Here is a 16,735-nt window from a genome sequence, read left to right on the forward strand (position 1 = left end):
TGCACATGAACACACAACACGAACAGTATAATCACTCACATGGAAAAACACACACGCACCGAGCAGTTGTGAAATAGCGTGAGATAACATTAGGCGAGCATCCCGATATCATTGTGCAATCATGCGACATTTCACTCAGCAGGCTAGCGTGGCTGTCGGAAGCATGCCCACTGACAATTAAGTGGGCAATTAAGCCCAATAACGGTGCAATTAACAGCGATTTTACGTGGCCCGTCCACAATTACGGTTGGCGGATGGGCCATTCTCCCAGGCGGCATTCCCATTTTTGCTCAAACCTCAATCCAGGGCGGGATGAAATCTCTGTGGGGAAACAAAATAAAAAGAGATATCTGGGGAGTGTTTTTTAATGAGGTATGCGTTCAGGTGCTTGATTGTGCTGCATGGGCATGTTTTCAGTACTTTTGTCATTTCCGTTATTTTGTGGATGCCTGCAGCTCCCTGGGGCAGCCGTCTGCCTTCAGGGAGCTCACCAGAAGTGCTTACCCACACCTGCCCTCTTTCCACCCTCACCTGGACAGTGCTGAGCATTTCTCAGTATGCGTTTTACACTGTCTGGCCGTTAATTGACCAGCCAGTGTGAAATCGTGGTTAGGAGCTGTTTGCAGCCCGAGGCCCATTTCCCGTCCGCTTCCAGGCCCACTAATTGCACACGCCCGACGAATGAAAAATTCAGGCCATAGCAACTGGTGGAACTTAAAATCAGTCAATAACAAATCTGGAATTGAAAGCTCGTCTCAGTAATGGTGACCATGAAACAATCATTGATTGTCATAAAACCCATCTGGTTCACTAATGCCCGTTAAGGAAGGAAATCTGACATCCTCACCTGGTCTGGCCTACATGTGGCTCCAGACCCACACAAATGTGGTTGACTCTTAACTACCCTCTGAAAATGGTCTAGTAAGCCACTCAGTTCAAGGGCAATTAAGGATGGGCAATATATGCTGGCATTGCCAGTGACGCCCACATCCACTGAAAGAATAAAAAAAAACACGAACACGCATACACACAAAGGAAAACAGGCACAAAGTCTCTCAAACACACAAATTCTCAAGCGTGTGCGCACACGCACACACACACACACACAAACACACAAATAAAAACACACTCCCAGGCGTTACTAGACAACTTCATATTTTGAAACAAACTATTCAGATTCCATGGTAACCCCACCTGCCAACCAATCGGCACTCTCTTCACATACTCTGTAAATTGTTGTTTTCCCCTTATATTGTTATTCCTGCGAGGTGTCCTGATGAGTGCAAGACAAAAAGCTTTGATATGTCTCTTTGCTTTCAGCAATACTCAAGTTGGGTACTACCAAATGACCATTACTATTCAGAATGTAAAACAGAAAACAGCAGTGAAACAGTTAACCAGGGCATGCACCATATGGCTTGCCACAATGGCAGGAATATAACAATGAATAATACAGAAAGTGTCACACACTTCCAACTGAGAAGTACTCTATAGAGTAGCTTTTAATTATAATTGAACTTGGGAATACATTGCATTTAAATGTGATGTGATAGACCTTCAGTCTGTGTTCTGTAGATTTTATTCAGGTTAAACATAGAGGTGCAGTCAAGCATTAAGTGGATTGTCAGATTATTTACCAAAAAACCCCTCTTAGAATCACCATTTGAAAACCTTCCTAAACGATTGTGATTTAATATTAATATAGATCTGAAATTCCAGATTTGCATTATGGATTAAAGGGCTTTAGTTTTATGACACTGGAACATCTATCAGAAAATAAGCTCCTTCTGTTTCAACTTTCCATTAGAGCCCAAGCTGAATTGGTAGGGTTGGAATTATGGAGAAAATTCCCTGAATTTAACCTCCCAACCACAACAGCTTGCATTTATGTAGTACCTTAAGTGAAACATTGCAGGGAGGAAATGATGCTTGCGGAGAGGTTAGGTTGTGGAGTGAAGGCTGCATTGCTGGTTCTCATCCAGGGGCATAGGCTCAGCGCACTTACTCAGGTACTTTTCATGTTTTGTGGTGAATTTGAAAGCCTGCTCTCTGCAAATCAATGATTGAATTTTGAATCCCTTTATCATTTTAAACACCTCAATGAGATCACCTCTCAACCTTCGAAACTCAAGGTAATATAAGACAAATATATGCAACCTGGCCTCAGAAATTAACTGTTTAACCCTCCAAGACCAATATATCATCCTTTGTACGCAAAAACAAATGCGCTTCTCGAGATAAAGTGTGAGCAAGAAGCTGCATAAATTGAAGAATAGCTTCCTGCCCTTTGTATTCCAACCACCTTCAGGCAAAAGCTAAAACTCCATTAGTCCTTTTGCTTACTTTTTGTACCTGTGCACCAGCTTTTAGTGTTTTATGGACAAGGACATCCAAATACCTTACACAGTCCCAGCTCTCTTGCCATTAAGAAAATATTCCGATTTTTTCTTTCTTGGAACCAAAATAGATGGCCTTACAGTTCACTATATTGAACCCCATCTGCCACAGTTTTGTCCATTCACTTAGTCTGTCCATGTCCCTTTTTTAACTACCTGCTACCACCTACACCATTTACTTTGGCTGCTAACTTGCTGTTAACTGCAAACATTCAAGTAACTGATAAATATGTTGAAAAGCTGAACAGGTCCCTGGGGAACACTTCTTGTCACATCCCACCAATCCCCCCTCTCTATCTTCTATCCCCCAACCAATTACCAATTCGTGTCCCAATTATATGAGCTTTCATTTTTGCTAAAGGACCTTCTGAAGTTCATGCAGATAATTTCCATAGAACACTCTCCCAATTGGCATGCTAGTGACCCCCTCAAAATATTCAGTCAGATCAATTAGACATAACCTACTCATCCTCAGGCCTTCAGATTGCTAATCCTAGTTGCTAACTACTGCGCTATTTTACCATTTCTTCACGCATCCATGCTGACTTATTTTGATCAGCTCACACTTGTCCAAGCATTCCTTCACTCTGCGTCCATGATGATTGACTACAGTAGCTTCTCCACAACTGATATCAGCTCTGTTGTTTCCTTGTTTTTCTCTCTCTCCTTTCTTAAATAATGGAGTGACATTATCCAATCCAAAAGCACAGTTCCCAAGACCAGAGACCTTTGGAAAATTGTAACTAACCAATCAGAAATTTTCCCATTTGCTTCTTTTAACACCTAAGGGTGGAAGCCATCACACCCTAGAGACTTTCCCACTTTAGGTCCTGTTATTTTCTCCATTAACTTGGAAACAAATTATATTAAATACAATGAACTCTCTCCCTTGACTGATTTCTAACTTGTAGCTGCACTGCTGGTATTTTGTCCTTTTGCTCCACTGTGGCAATGGGTACAACAGAAGGATAACTTCTGCTGGAAGCAGCAGTGAGAATTCCAAAGCAAATGCTGTGACACTGATTTTTCTGGGGCCATAGGAGCAGGAATGGTTTTCCGGGGCCCACAGAAATCATCCTACTCCCTGTATATTACTCAGGATTGCAGCCTTCTTTCCTCCTTTCCTTGCTCTCTGTTCAGCTCTGGGAGGGAGCGACTGGATTTCCTGCCCCTCCCCACTTGGCGAGTTGTCTGTCATTGAGTGTGGGCAGGATGCTGATCAAATTAAAACAAAGCTCAGCCACAAATGTGGTATGGGCTTCTTGCCGGCACTTGATTAGCACTATATGTGAAAATTGCCCCTAGTGCCGCCTCAAGTGGTGTATCTGGAAATCGGATCTGAGCAGATAATGGAGGCACAATTCTGTCAGTCCTTATCAGAGAATATTGAAGATTTGCTTACTGCCCATAAAATCCCATTTTAACACTTGAAAAGAGATAATTCAGTTAGTGAGTATCACAGTTTTCAGACTACAAGGTTCAAAACTGGCACTGAAGCCCTGTCTGCCTCCTGCATAAAAGATCCTGTGGCACTAACTCAAAGAAGTGCAGGGGAGTTATCCCCAGTGTCCTGGCCAATATTTATCCCTCAATCAACATCACACAGAACAGATGATGTGCTCATTATCACATTGCTGTTTGTAGGAGCACACTGCATTCCCTATATTACAACAGCGATGACATGTCAGAAAAGTACTTAATTGGTTGTAAAATGCTGAGACATCTGGTGGATGTGGGAAGTGTTATATATATTCAAGTCTTTCTTTCTCTTCATTGAATAGAAAAACAGCCTTGATGGCATGAATGGCCTCTTCCTGTTCCTATCTTGGCTCCAATCCTCTGCTCCTGGGCAAGAGGATGAAATTTCCTCTTTTACTTCCAGACAATAGATCCTGGCTGGCAGTGGGTGAGCATCTGGGCAATGACCTGATCCACTTAGATCAGGCAGGATCAGATTGGTTGGACTCTGACTGGTGTCTAGGTGCAGGGCCTAGAGGAAAATGAACCTTGCCATTCCTGATTGTATTGGTGTAAGTGTTGCCAATAAATGGTTATTTGAACGGTGTACATATCATTCAGGGAAGATGAAGTTTAACACACATCCTCATGCTCAATGGTTCATGTGATTGTTCTTTCTTCCCACAGGAGGCCTTGATAATGGCCAGTATGGACCATCCACATCTGGTCCGCCTTTTGGGTGTTTGTCTCAGTCCCACGATCCAGTTGGTCACTCAGCTGATGCCCCATGGCTGCCTGCTGGACTATGTCCGTGAACACAAGGATAACATTGGCTCCCAGCTGCTTCTGAACTGGTGTGTCCAGATTGCAAAGGTAAGAGATTCCCTCCCAGAATGATTCAGATAGAGGCATTGTAGAGGGAGGAGAATTGCACTATGACCTGTGTATTTTTCCTACAATCAACTTTACTTCAAACAATGCCTGAACACGGGGCAAATGTGGAACACATTTGGAATAAGGAATTAGGAATAAGGAATCAGTTTTAATTATGTTTATTGTATTTCACAACGTACCCGTTGTTATGTTGCAAACTTTGAGGCTCATCCAATCCTGCGATATTCAATTTTAGAGACAAGCAAACCAAGGGAATTAACCCACCAGCTAATGTATGGAAGGAGCAAGAAATATTGTATGCAATATCCCAAAACTTTACACCACATAGCAAAACATTGTGAGTAATGAGATGTTTGACAGAGGAATAGGATACGGGTATGTTATACATCATCTGATAGAGGGGTAAGATGTGCGTCTGTTATACACTGCCTGATACATGGGCAAGATGTTGGTTTGTTATGCACTGTCTGATAAAGGGACAAGGTATGTGTACATTATACATTGGGTATGTTATCCACTGCCTGATAGAAAGACAGGATGTGGGTTTATTATACACTGTCTGATAGAGGGGTAGGATGTGGGTCCGTTATATACTGCCTGATACATGGGCAGGATGTGGGTATATCATACACTGTCTGATAGAGGGATGGGTGCACATTATACATTGTCTTTAGCAGGATGTGATGTGGGTATGTTGTGCACTGTCTCATAGTGGGACAGGTTGACGATTTCTTCCACTGTTATGTACACTAAGCTCCTGATCACTGCCAGGGTCATTGGAGAAACTGCAGAAACAAATATTAACTAAAAAGAAGAGGAAGGAGTATATGGCACGTGAGACCTTGCTGATTATTTTCATGGACCTGATGGTGCAGGGGACAGACTTCGGCCGGGATTTTCCAGCCCCATTGTGGCGGGACCCACTGCAAAAGATTCGGCAGCCCAGCCAAATGTCCATTGAGTGACGGCGGGACCAGACGATCCTGGCGGCGGGCGGGCTGGAAAATCCCACCCTTAGAGTGGAGAAAGTGGTCATAAAGAATGAGAAGAGAGTACGGTTTTAGGACAGTTGAGACCAGAGAACAGCGTTGAAAAGCGGTAAAGGGAGAATAAAATTGAGAGCTAGTGTACAGAACATGGACAGTACAGGTTTCTGCACTGAAATAAAAGCAAAAATTAGGTACTGAAGTTCTTGAGTGGGGCATGCAGCCATGACATTCTTGCACAGGGACAAGTTAGCATTGGACCAAACCTGATGCTAGCAAAAGGAACAATTAGTAAAAGTGAAAACAGAGTAAGAACAGGGAACAGAGATATTCAAGAGTTTGTGCAAGGTACGGAGATAGTAAAGAGTTAGTGCAGGGAGTAGAGATATTTAAGAGTTAATAAAAGGAACTGAGATATTAATGAGAGCAGGGAACGGAGATATTAAAGATTTAGTGCTGGGAACAGAGATATTAAAGAGTTGGAGCGGGAAACAGATATTCAAGAGTTAGTGGACGAACAGACATGTTCACAAGTTAGAGCAGGGAACAGAGATATTAAAGAGTTTGTGCGGGGACAGAGATATTAAAGAGTTTGAGCAGGGAACGGGGACATTAAAGAGTTAGAGCAGGGGACAGAGATATTAAAGAGTTAGAGCAGGGAACAGGGACATTAAAGAGTTGCAGCAGGGGACAGAGATATTAAAGAGTTACAGCAGGGAACAGGGATATTAAAGAGTGAGAACAGTGGAGAGAGATATTAAAGAGTTACAGCAGGGACCTGGCATATTAAAGAGTTAGAGCAGGGAACAGAGATATTAAAGAGTTAGAGCAGCAAACTGAGATATTAAAGAGTTAGAGCAGGGGACAGAGATATTAGAGAGTTACAGCAGGAAACAAGGACATTAAAGAGTTAAAGCAGGGAAAAGTCATATTAAAGAGTTACCACAGGGAACAGGGACATTAAAGAGTTAGAGCAAGGAACAGAGATATTAAAGAGTTAGATCAGGGAACACAGACATTAAAGAATTACAGCAGGGAACAGAGATATTAAAGAGTTACAGCAGGGAACAGAGATATTAAAGAGTTAGAGCAGGGGACAGAGACATTGATGAGTTAGAGCAGGGAACAGAGACATTAAAGAGTTAGAGAAGGGAACAGGGATATTAAAGAGCTAGAGCAGGAAACAGATATTAAAGAGTTTGTGCGGGGACAGAGATATTAAAGAGTTAGAGCAAGAAACTGAGACATAAATATGTTAGTGCGGGGAACAGAGATATTAAAGAGTTTGTGCGGGGACAGAGATATTAAATACCTATTGCGGGGATCAGTGATATTAAAAAGCTTGTGTGCAGAACAGATATTAAAGAGTTAGTGTGGGGAACAAAGATATTAATGATTTAGTGCGGGTTACAGAGTTATTAAAGAGTTAGAGCAGGGAACAGGGACATTAAACAGTTAGAGCAGAGAACAGGGGCATTAAAGAGTTAGAGCAGGGAAAAGGGACATTAAAGAGTTAGAGCAGGGGACAGAGATATTAGAGAGTTAGAGCAGGGAACAGGGACATTAAAGAGTTATATCAGGGAACAGAGATATTAAGGAGTTAGAGCAAGGAACAGAGATATTAAAGAGTTACAGCAGGGAACAGAGATATTAAAGAGTTAGAGCAGGGAACAGAGTTATTAAAGATTTACAGCAGGGCTCAGGGGTATTACATATTTAGAGCAGGGAACCGAGATATTGAAGAGTTAGAGCAGGGGACAGAGGTATTAAAGAGTTAGAGCAGGAAACAGAGATATTAAATAGTTTGTGCGGGGACAGAGATATTAAAGAGTTAGAGCAGGAAACTGAGACATAAAAATGTTAGTGCGGGGAAAAGAGATATTAAAGAGTTAGTGTGGGGAACTGGGTTATTCTAAACTTTGTGCGCGGAACAGAGATATTAAAGAGTTAGAGCAGGTAACAAGGACATTAAACAGTAAGAGCAGAGAACAGGGACATTAAAGAGTTAGAGCAGGGAAAAGGGACATTAAAGAGTTACAGCAGGGAACAGGGGTATTATAGAGTTAGAGCAGGGAACAGAGATATTAAAGAGTTAGAGCAGGGAACAGGGATATTAAAGAGTTACAGCAGCAAACAGAGATATTAAAGAGTTAGAGCAGGGAGCAAGGACATTAAAGAGTTAGAGCAGAGAACAGGGATATTAAAGGGTTAGAGCAGGGAACAGATATATTAAAGAGTTAGAGCAGAGAACAGGGATATTAAAGGGTTAGAGCAGGGAACTGAGATATTAAAGAGTCAGAGCAGGGGACAGAGATATTGAAGAGTTACAGTAAGGAGTAAGGACATTAAAGAGTTAAAGCTGTGAACAGAGATATTAAAGAGTTACAGCAGGGAACAGAGACATTGAAGAGTTAGAGCAGAGAACAGAGACATTAAAGAGTTAGAGCAGAGAACAGGGATATTAAAGAGTTAGAGCAGGGGACAGAGATTTTAAAGAGTGAGAGCAGCAAACAAACACAAAAATGTTAGTGCAGGTAACAGGGATATTAAAGAGTTAGAGCATGGGACAGAGATTTTAAAGAGTGAGAGCAGGAAACAAACATAAAAATGTTAGTGCAGGTAACAGGGATAATAAAGTGATTGTGCGGGGACCGAGATATTAAAGAGTTAGAGCAGGCAACTGAGACATGAAAATGTTAGTGCGGGGAACAGAGTTATTATATACTTTGTGTGCGGAACAGATATATTAAAAAGTTAGTGCAGCTAACAGAGATATTAATGAGCTAGTGTGGGGAACAGAGATGTTAAAGCGTTAGATCAGGGAACAGATATTAAAGACTTTGTGCGGGGACAGAAATATTAAATACCTATTTCGGGGATCAGTGATATTAAAAAGCTTGTGTGGAGAACAGATATTAAAGAGTTAGTGCGGGGAACAAAGATATTAAAGATTTAGTGCGGGTAACAGAGTTATTAAAGAGTTAGAGCAGAGAACAGGGACATTAAAGAGTTAGAGCAGGGAAAAGGGGCATTAAAGAGTTACAGCAGGGAACAGAGATATTAAAGAGTTTCAGCAGGGAACAGGGATATTAAAGAGTTAGAGCAAGGGACAGAGATATTAGAGAGTTAGAGCAGGGAACAGGGCCATTAAAGAGTCATAGCAGGGAACAGGGACATTAAAGAGTTAGAGCAGGGAACAGTGATATTAAAGAGTTAGAGCAGGGGACAGGGATATTAAAGAGTTAGAGCATGGAACAGGGACATTAAAGCGTTAGAGCAGGCAACTGAGACATAAAAATGTTAGTGCGAGGAACAGAGTTATTATATACTTTGTGCGCGGAACAGATATATTAAAGAGTTAGAGCAGGTAACAAGGACATTAAACAGTTAGAGCAGAGAACAGGGACATTAAAGAGTTACAGCAGTGAACGGAGATATTAAAGAGTTAGAGCAGGGAACAGAGATGTTAAAGAGTTAGAGCAGGGGACAGAGATGTTAAAGAGTTAGAGCAGGGAACAGGGGTATTAAAGAGTTAGAGCAGGGAACAGTGATATTAAAGAGTTATAGCAGGGAACCGGGACATTAAAGAGTTACAGCAGGGGACAGGGATATTAAAGAGTTAGAGCAGGGTACAGCGATATTAAAGATTTACAGCAGGGCACAGGGATATTAGAGATTTAGAGCAGGGAACCGAGATATTAAAGAGTTAGAGCAGGGGACAGAGATATTAAAGAATTAGAGAAGGAAACAGAGATATTAAAGAGTTAGTGCGGGGAACTGGGTTATTATATACTTTGTGCGCGGAACACAGATATTAAAGAGCTAGAGCAGGGAACAGAGATATTAAAGAGTTAGAGCAGGGGACAGGGACATTGATGAGTTCCAGCAGGGAACAGAGATATTAAAGAGTTAGAGCAGGGGACAGGGACATTGATGAGTTCCAGCAGGGAACAGGGACATTAAAGAGTTAGAGCAGGGGACAGAGACATTGATGAGTTAGAGCAGAGAACAGAGACATTAAAGAGTTAGAACAGGGAACAGAGATATTAATGAGTTAGAGCAGGGAACAGAGATATTGAAGAATTACATCAGGGAACAGGGACATTGAAGAATTAGAACAGGGGACAGAGATATTAAAGAGTTAGAGCAGGGGACAGAGATATTAAAGAGTTAGAGCATGGAACAGGGACATTAAAGCATTAGAGCTGGGAACAGAGACATTAAAGAGTTACAGCAGGGAACAGGGATATTAAAGAGTTAGAGCAGGGTACAGAGATTTTAAATAGTTAGATCAGGAAACTGAGACATAAAAATGTTAGTGCGGGGAACACAGCCAATAAAGAGTTAGAGCAGGGAACAAGGATATTAAAGAGTTTGAGCAAGGGACAGCAATATTAAAGATTTACAGCAGGGCACAGGGACATTAGAGATTTAGAGCAGAGAACCAAGATATTAAAGAATTAGAGCAGGAAACAGAGATGTTAAAGAGTTAGTGCGGGGAACTGGGTTATCATATACTTTGTGCGCGGACCAGAGATATTAAAGAGTTAGAGCAGGGAACAGGGACATTAAAGAGTTAGAGCAGGGAACAGGGATATTACAGAGTTTGTACGGGGACAGAGATATTAAAGAGTTAGAGCAGGCAACTGAGACATAAAAATGTTAGTGCGGGGAACAGAGATATTAAAGAGTTAGTGCGGGGAACAGAGTTATTATATACTTTGTGCGCGGAACAGAGATATTAAAGAGTTGGAGCAGGCAACAAGGATATTAAACAGTTAGAGCAGAGAACAGGGACATTAAACAGTTAGAGCAGGGAACAGAGATATTAAAGAGTATGCGCAGGGAACAGGGATATTAAAGAGTTAGAGCAGGGAACAGTGTTATTAAAGATTTAAAGCAGGTAACAGAGATATTAAAGAGTTAGAGCTGGGAACAGAGATATTAAAGAGTATGCGCAGGGAACAGGGATATTAAAGAGTTAGAGCAGGGAACAGTGTTATTAAAGATTTAAAGCAGGTAACAGAGATATTAAAGAGTTAGAGCTGGGAACAGAGATATTAAAGAGTTAGAGCTGGGGACAGAGACATTGAAGAGTTAGAGCAGAGAACAGAGACATTAAAGAGTTGGAGCAAGGAACAGAGATATTAAAGAGTTAGATCAGGAAACTGAGACATAAAAATGTTAGTGCGGGGAAAAGAGATATTAAAGACTTAGTGCGGGGAACAGAGTTATTATATACTTTGTGCGCGGAACAGAGCTATTAAAGAGTTAGAGCAGGGAACAGAGATATTAAAAAGTTAGCGCAGGTAACAGAGATATTAATGAGTTAGTGTGGGGAACAGATATTAAAGCGTTAGATTAGGAAACAGAGATATTAAAGAGTTTGTGTGGGAACAGAGATATTAAATACTTATTGCGGGGAACAGTGATATTAAAAAGCTTGTGTGGAGAACAGATATTAAAGAGTTAGAGCAGGGGACAGAGACATTGACGAGTGAGAGCAGGGAACAGAGACATTAAATAGTTAGAGCAGGGAACAGGGAAATTAAAGAGTTAGAGCAGGAAACTGCGACATAAAAATGTTAGTGCGGGGAACAGAGATATTAAAGAGTTAGTGCAGGGAACAGAGTTATTATATACTTTGTGCGCGGAACAGAGATATTAGAGAGTTAGAGCAGGGAACAGGGATATTAAAGAGTTGGAGCAGGGAACAAAGATATTAAAGATTTACAGCAGGGAACAGGGATATTAGAGAGTTGGAGCAGGGAACCGAGATATTAAAGAGTTAGAGCAGGAAAGAGGGATATTGAAGAGTTACATCAGGGAACACGGACATTAAAGAGTTAGAGCAGGGAACAGAAATATTAAAGGGTTAGAGCAGGGAACAGGGATATTAAAGAGTTAGTTCGGGGAACAGAGTTATTATATACTTTGTGTGCGGAACAGAGATGTTAAAGAGGTAAAGCAGAGAACAGGGACATTAAACAGTTAGGGCAGAGAACAGTGACATTACAGAGTTAGAGCAGGGAAAATCGACATTAAAGAGTTACAGCAGGAAACAGGGATATTAAAGAGTTAGAACAGGGAACAGAGATATTAAAGAGTTACAGCAGGGGAACAGAGACATTAAAGAGTTAGAGCAGGGGACAGAGATATTAAAGAGTTAGAGCATGGAACAGGGACAATAAAGAGTTAGATCTGGGAACAGAGATATTAAAGAGTTACAGCAGGGGAACAGAGATATTAAAGAGTTAGAGCAGGGGACAGAGACATTGAAGAGTTAGAGCAGGGAACAGGGATATTAAAGAGTTAGAGCAGGAAACAGAGACATAAAAATGTTAGTGCGGGGAAAAGAGATATTAAAGACTTATTGCGGGGAACAGAGTTATTATATACTTTGTGCGCAGAACAGAGATATTAAAGAGTTAGAGCAGGGAACAGAGATATTAAAAAGTCAGCGCAGGTAACAGAGATATTAATGAGTTAGCGTGGGGAACAGAGATATTAAAGCGTTAGATCAGGAAACAGATATTAAAGAGTTTGTGCGGGGACAGAGATATTAAATACCTATTGCGGGGACAGAGATATTAAATACCTATTGCAGGGAACCGTGATATTAAAAAGCTTGTGTGGAGAACAGATATTAATGAGTTAGTGCGGCGAACAGAGATATTAAAGAGTTAGTGCGGGGAACAGAGTTATATACTTTGTGCGCGGAACAGAGATATTAAAGAGTTACAGCATGGAACAGATATTAAATAATTAGAGCAGGGGACAGAGACATTGAAGTGTTAGAGCAGGGAACAGAGATATTAAAGAGTTAAAGCAGGGGACAGAGATTTTAAAGAGTTAGAGCAAGAAACTGCGACATAAAATTGTTAGTGCGGGGAACAGAGATATTAAAGAGTTAGTGCGGAGAACAGAGATATTATATACTTTATGCGTGAAACAGATATTAAAGAATTAGCGCAGGTAACAGAAATATTAAAAAGTTTGTGTGGGGACAGAGATATTAGAGCGTTAGATCAGGGAGCAGAGATATTAAAGAGTTTGTGCGGGGACAGAGATATTAAATACCTCTTGCAGGGAACAGTGATATTAAAAAGCTTGTGTGGAGAACAGATATTAAAGAGTTAGTGTGGGGAACAGAGATATTAAAGAGTTAGTGCGGGGAACAGAGTTATTATATACTTTGTGCGCGGAACAGAGATATTAGAGAGTTAGAGCAGGGAATAGAGACATTAAACAGTTAGAGCAGAGAACAGGGACATTAAAGAGTTAGAGCAGGGAACAGGGATATTGAAGAGTTACAACAGGGAACACGGACTTTAAAGAATTACAGCAGGGCACAGAGATATTAAAGAGTTACATCAGGGAACAGGGACATTAAGGAGTTAGAGCAGGGAACAGGGATATTAAAGACTTGGAGCAGGGAACAGAGATATTAAAGATTTACAGCAGGGAACAGGGATATTAGAGAGTTAGAGCAGGGAACACGGACATTAAAGAGTTAGAGCAGGGAAGAGAGATATTAAAGAGTTAGTGCGGGGAACAGAGTTATTATATACATTGTGCGCGGAACAGAGATGTTAAAGTGGTAGAGCAGGGAACAGGGACATTAAACAGTTAAAGCAGAGAACAGGGACATTACAGAGTTAGAGCAGGGAAAAGCGACATTAAAGAGTTACAGCAGGAAACAGGGATATTAAAGAGTTAGAACAGGGAACAGAGATATTGAAGAATTACAGCAGGGAACAGGGACATTAAAGAGTTAGAGCAGGGAACAGAGATATTAAAGAGTTAGAGCAGGGAATAGAGATATTAAAGAGTTAGAGCAGGAAACAGATATTAAAGAGTTAGAGCAGGGAACAGGGACATTAAAGAGTAAGAGCACGGAATAGAGATATTAAACAGTTACAGTAGGGAACAGAGATATTAAATAATTAGAGCAGGGGACAGAGACATTGAAGTGTTAGAGCAGGGAACAGAGATATTAAATAGTTAGAGCAGGGAACAGGGACATTACAGAGTTAGAGCAGGGAACCGGACATTAAAGAGTTACAGCAGGAAACAGGGATATTAAAGAGTAAGAGCAGGGAATAGAGATATTAAACAGTTACAGTAGGGAACAGAGATATTAAATAATTAGAGCAGGGGACAGAGACATTGAAGTGTTAGAGCAGGGAACAGAGACATTAAATAGTTAGAGCAGGGAACAGGGATATTAATGAGTTAGAGCAGGGGACAGAGATTTTAAAGAGTTAGAGCAGGAAACCGACATAAAAATGTTAGTGCGGGGAACAGAGATATTATATACTTTGTGCGCGAAACAGATATTAAAGAGTTAGTGCAGGTAACAGAAATATTAAAAAGTTTGTGTGGGGACAGAGATATTAGAGCGTTAGATCAGGGAGCAGAGGTATTAAAGAGTTTGTGCGGGGACAGAGAAATTAACTACCTCTTGCGGGGAATAGTGATATTAAAAAGCTTGTGTGGAGAACAGATATTAAAGAGTTAGTGTGGGGAACAGAGATATTAAAGAGTCAGTGTGGGGAACAGAGTTATTATATACTTTGTATGCGGAACAGAGATATTAGAGAGTTAGAGCAGGTAATAGGGACATTAAACAGTTAGAGCAGAGAACAGGGATATTGAAGAGTTACAACAGGGAACACGAACTTTAAAGAATTACATCAGGGAACAGAGATATTAAAGAATTACATCAGGGAACAGGGACATTAAAGAGTTGGAGCAGGGAACAGAGATATTAAAGATTTACAGCTGGGAACAGAGGTATTAAATAATTAGAGCAGGGGACAGAGACATTAAGGAGTTAGTGCAGGGTACTGAGATATTAAAGAGTTAGTGCAGGGTACTGAGATATTAAAGAGTTAGTGCAGGGTACTGAGATATTTAAGAGTTAGAGCAGGGAACAGAGATATGCAAGATTTCATGCATGTAACAGCAATATTAGAGAATGCAGGCAATTGAGATATTAAAGAGTTAATAAAAGGAACAGAGATATTCAATAATTAGTCTGGAGATTCGAGATATTAAAGAGCTCACGTGGAGAACAGAGATATTACAGAGTTAGAGCAGGGAACAGAGATATTAACGAATTTGTGTGGGGAACAGATATTAAAGAGTTAATAAAGGGAACTGAGATATTAAAGAGTTAATGCGGAGAACAGAGCTATTAACAAGTTAGAGCAGGGAACAGAGATATTAAAGAGTTTGTGTGGGGAACAGAAATATTAAAGAGTTATTAAAGGGAACTGAGATTTTAAAGAGTTAGTGCGGGGAACAGAGCTATTAACAAGTTAGAGCAGGGAGCAGAGATATTCAAGAGCAAGTGAGGGGAACGGAGATATTAAAGAGTTCATGTGGAGAACAGAGATATTAAATAGTTAGTGTGGAGAACAGAGATATTAAAGAGTTAGTGTATGGAAGAAAGATATTAAAGAGTTAGAGCAGGGAGCTTTTTTAAATTTAATCACAGGATGTGGGTTTCTCTGGCTGGGCCAACATTTTTTGCCCATCCCTAGTTGCCCTTGAGAAGGTGGTGGTGAGCTGCCTTCTTGAACCGCTGCAGTCCATGTGATGTTGGCACACCCACAGTGCTGTTAGGAAGGCAATTACAGGATTTTGACCCAGCGACAGTGAAGGAACCGGGATATATTTCCAAGTCAGGATCGCGAGTGACTTCGAGGGAAACCTCCAGGTGGTGGTGTTCCTATGTGTCTGCTGCCCTTGTCCTTCTAGGTGGTAGTGGTCATGGGTTTGGAAGATGCTGTCTAAGGAGCCTTGATGAATTCCTGCAGTGCATCTTGTAGATGGTACACACTGCTGCTACTGTGCATCGGTGGTAGAGGGAGTGAATGTTTGTGGGTCTGGTGCAAATGAAGTGGGCTGCTTTGTCCTGGACGGTGTCAAGCTTCTTGAGTGTTATTGGAGCTGCACTCATCCAGGCAAGTGGAGAGTATTCCATCACACTCCTGACTTGTGCCTTATAGATGGTGGACAGGCTTTAGAGAGTCGTGAGGGGAGTTACTTGTTGCAGGATTCCTAGCCTTTGACCTGCTCTTGTAGCCACAGTATTTATATGGCTAGTCCAGATCAGTTTCTGGTGAATGGTAACCCCCAGACTGTTGATAGTCGGAGATTCAGTGATGGCAATGCCATTGAATGTCAAGGGGCGATGCTTAGATTCTCTCTCTTGTTGGAGATGGTCATTGCCTGGCACTTGTGTGGCGTGAATGTTACTTGCCACTTGTCAGCCCAAGCCTGGATATTGCCCAGATCTTGCTGCATTTCGACATGGACTGCTTCAGTATCTGAGGAGTCGTGAATGGTGTTGAACATTGTGCAATCATCAGTGACCATCCCCACTTCTGACCTTATGATGGAAGGAGGATCATTGATGAAGCAGCTGAAGATGGTTGAGCCAATGACACTACCCTGAGGAACATAGTAACTAGGAGCAGGAGTAGGCCATTCGGCCCTTCGAGTTGAATGATCAGCCATTCATTATGATCATGGCTGATCATCCAACTCAATAGCCTGCTCCTGCTTTCTCCCCATATCCTTTGATCCCTTTCACCCCAAGAGCTATATCTAACTCCTTCTTGAAAATATACAATGTTTTGGTCTCAACTACTTTCTGTGGTAGCAAATTCCACAGGCTCACCACACTCTGGGTGACGAAATTTTTACTCATCTCAGTCCTAAATGGTCTACCCCATATCCTTACACTGTGACCCCTGGTTCTGGACTCCCCCACCATCGGGAACATCCTTCCTGCATCTACCCTGTCTAGTCCTGTTAGAATTTTATACTTTTCTATGAGATCCCCCCTCATTCTTCTGAACTCCAGCGAATATAATCCTAACCGACTCAATCTCTCCTCATATGTCAGTCCCGCCATCCCAGGAATCAGTCGGGTAAACCTTCGCTGCACTCCCTCTATAGCAAGTGCATCCTTCCTCAGATAAGGAGACC

The 16,735-nt window shown here is 41.4% G+C and overlaps 1 protein-coding gene across 1 annotated transcript in view; it reads left to right on the plus strand.

Annotated features, from left to right (window-relative positions):
* LOC144686417 (receptor tyrosine-protein kinase erbB-4-like) overlaps positions 1-16,735 on the plus strand; it is a 974,945-nt gene that overhangs the window by 683,857 nt on the left and 274,353 nt on the right. Inside the window, exon 20 of the mRNA XM_078551583.1 lies at positions 4,542-4,727. Within this exon, the coding sequence (XP_078407709.1) occupies positions 4,542-4,727 (186 nt within the window). The remainder of the gene's footprint in view (positions 1-4,541; positions 4,728-16,735) is intronic.

The sequence above is a fragment of the Cetorhinus maximus genome, chromosome 11 (genome assembly GCF_964194155.1).
Source record: "Cetorhinus maximus chromosome 11, sCetMax3.hap1.1, whole genome shotgun sequence".
In the NCBI taxonomy this organism is placed as follows: Eukaryota; Metazoa; Chordata; class Chondrichthyes; order Lamniformes; family Cetorhinidae; genus Cetorhinus; species Cetorhinus maximus.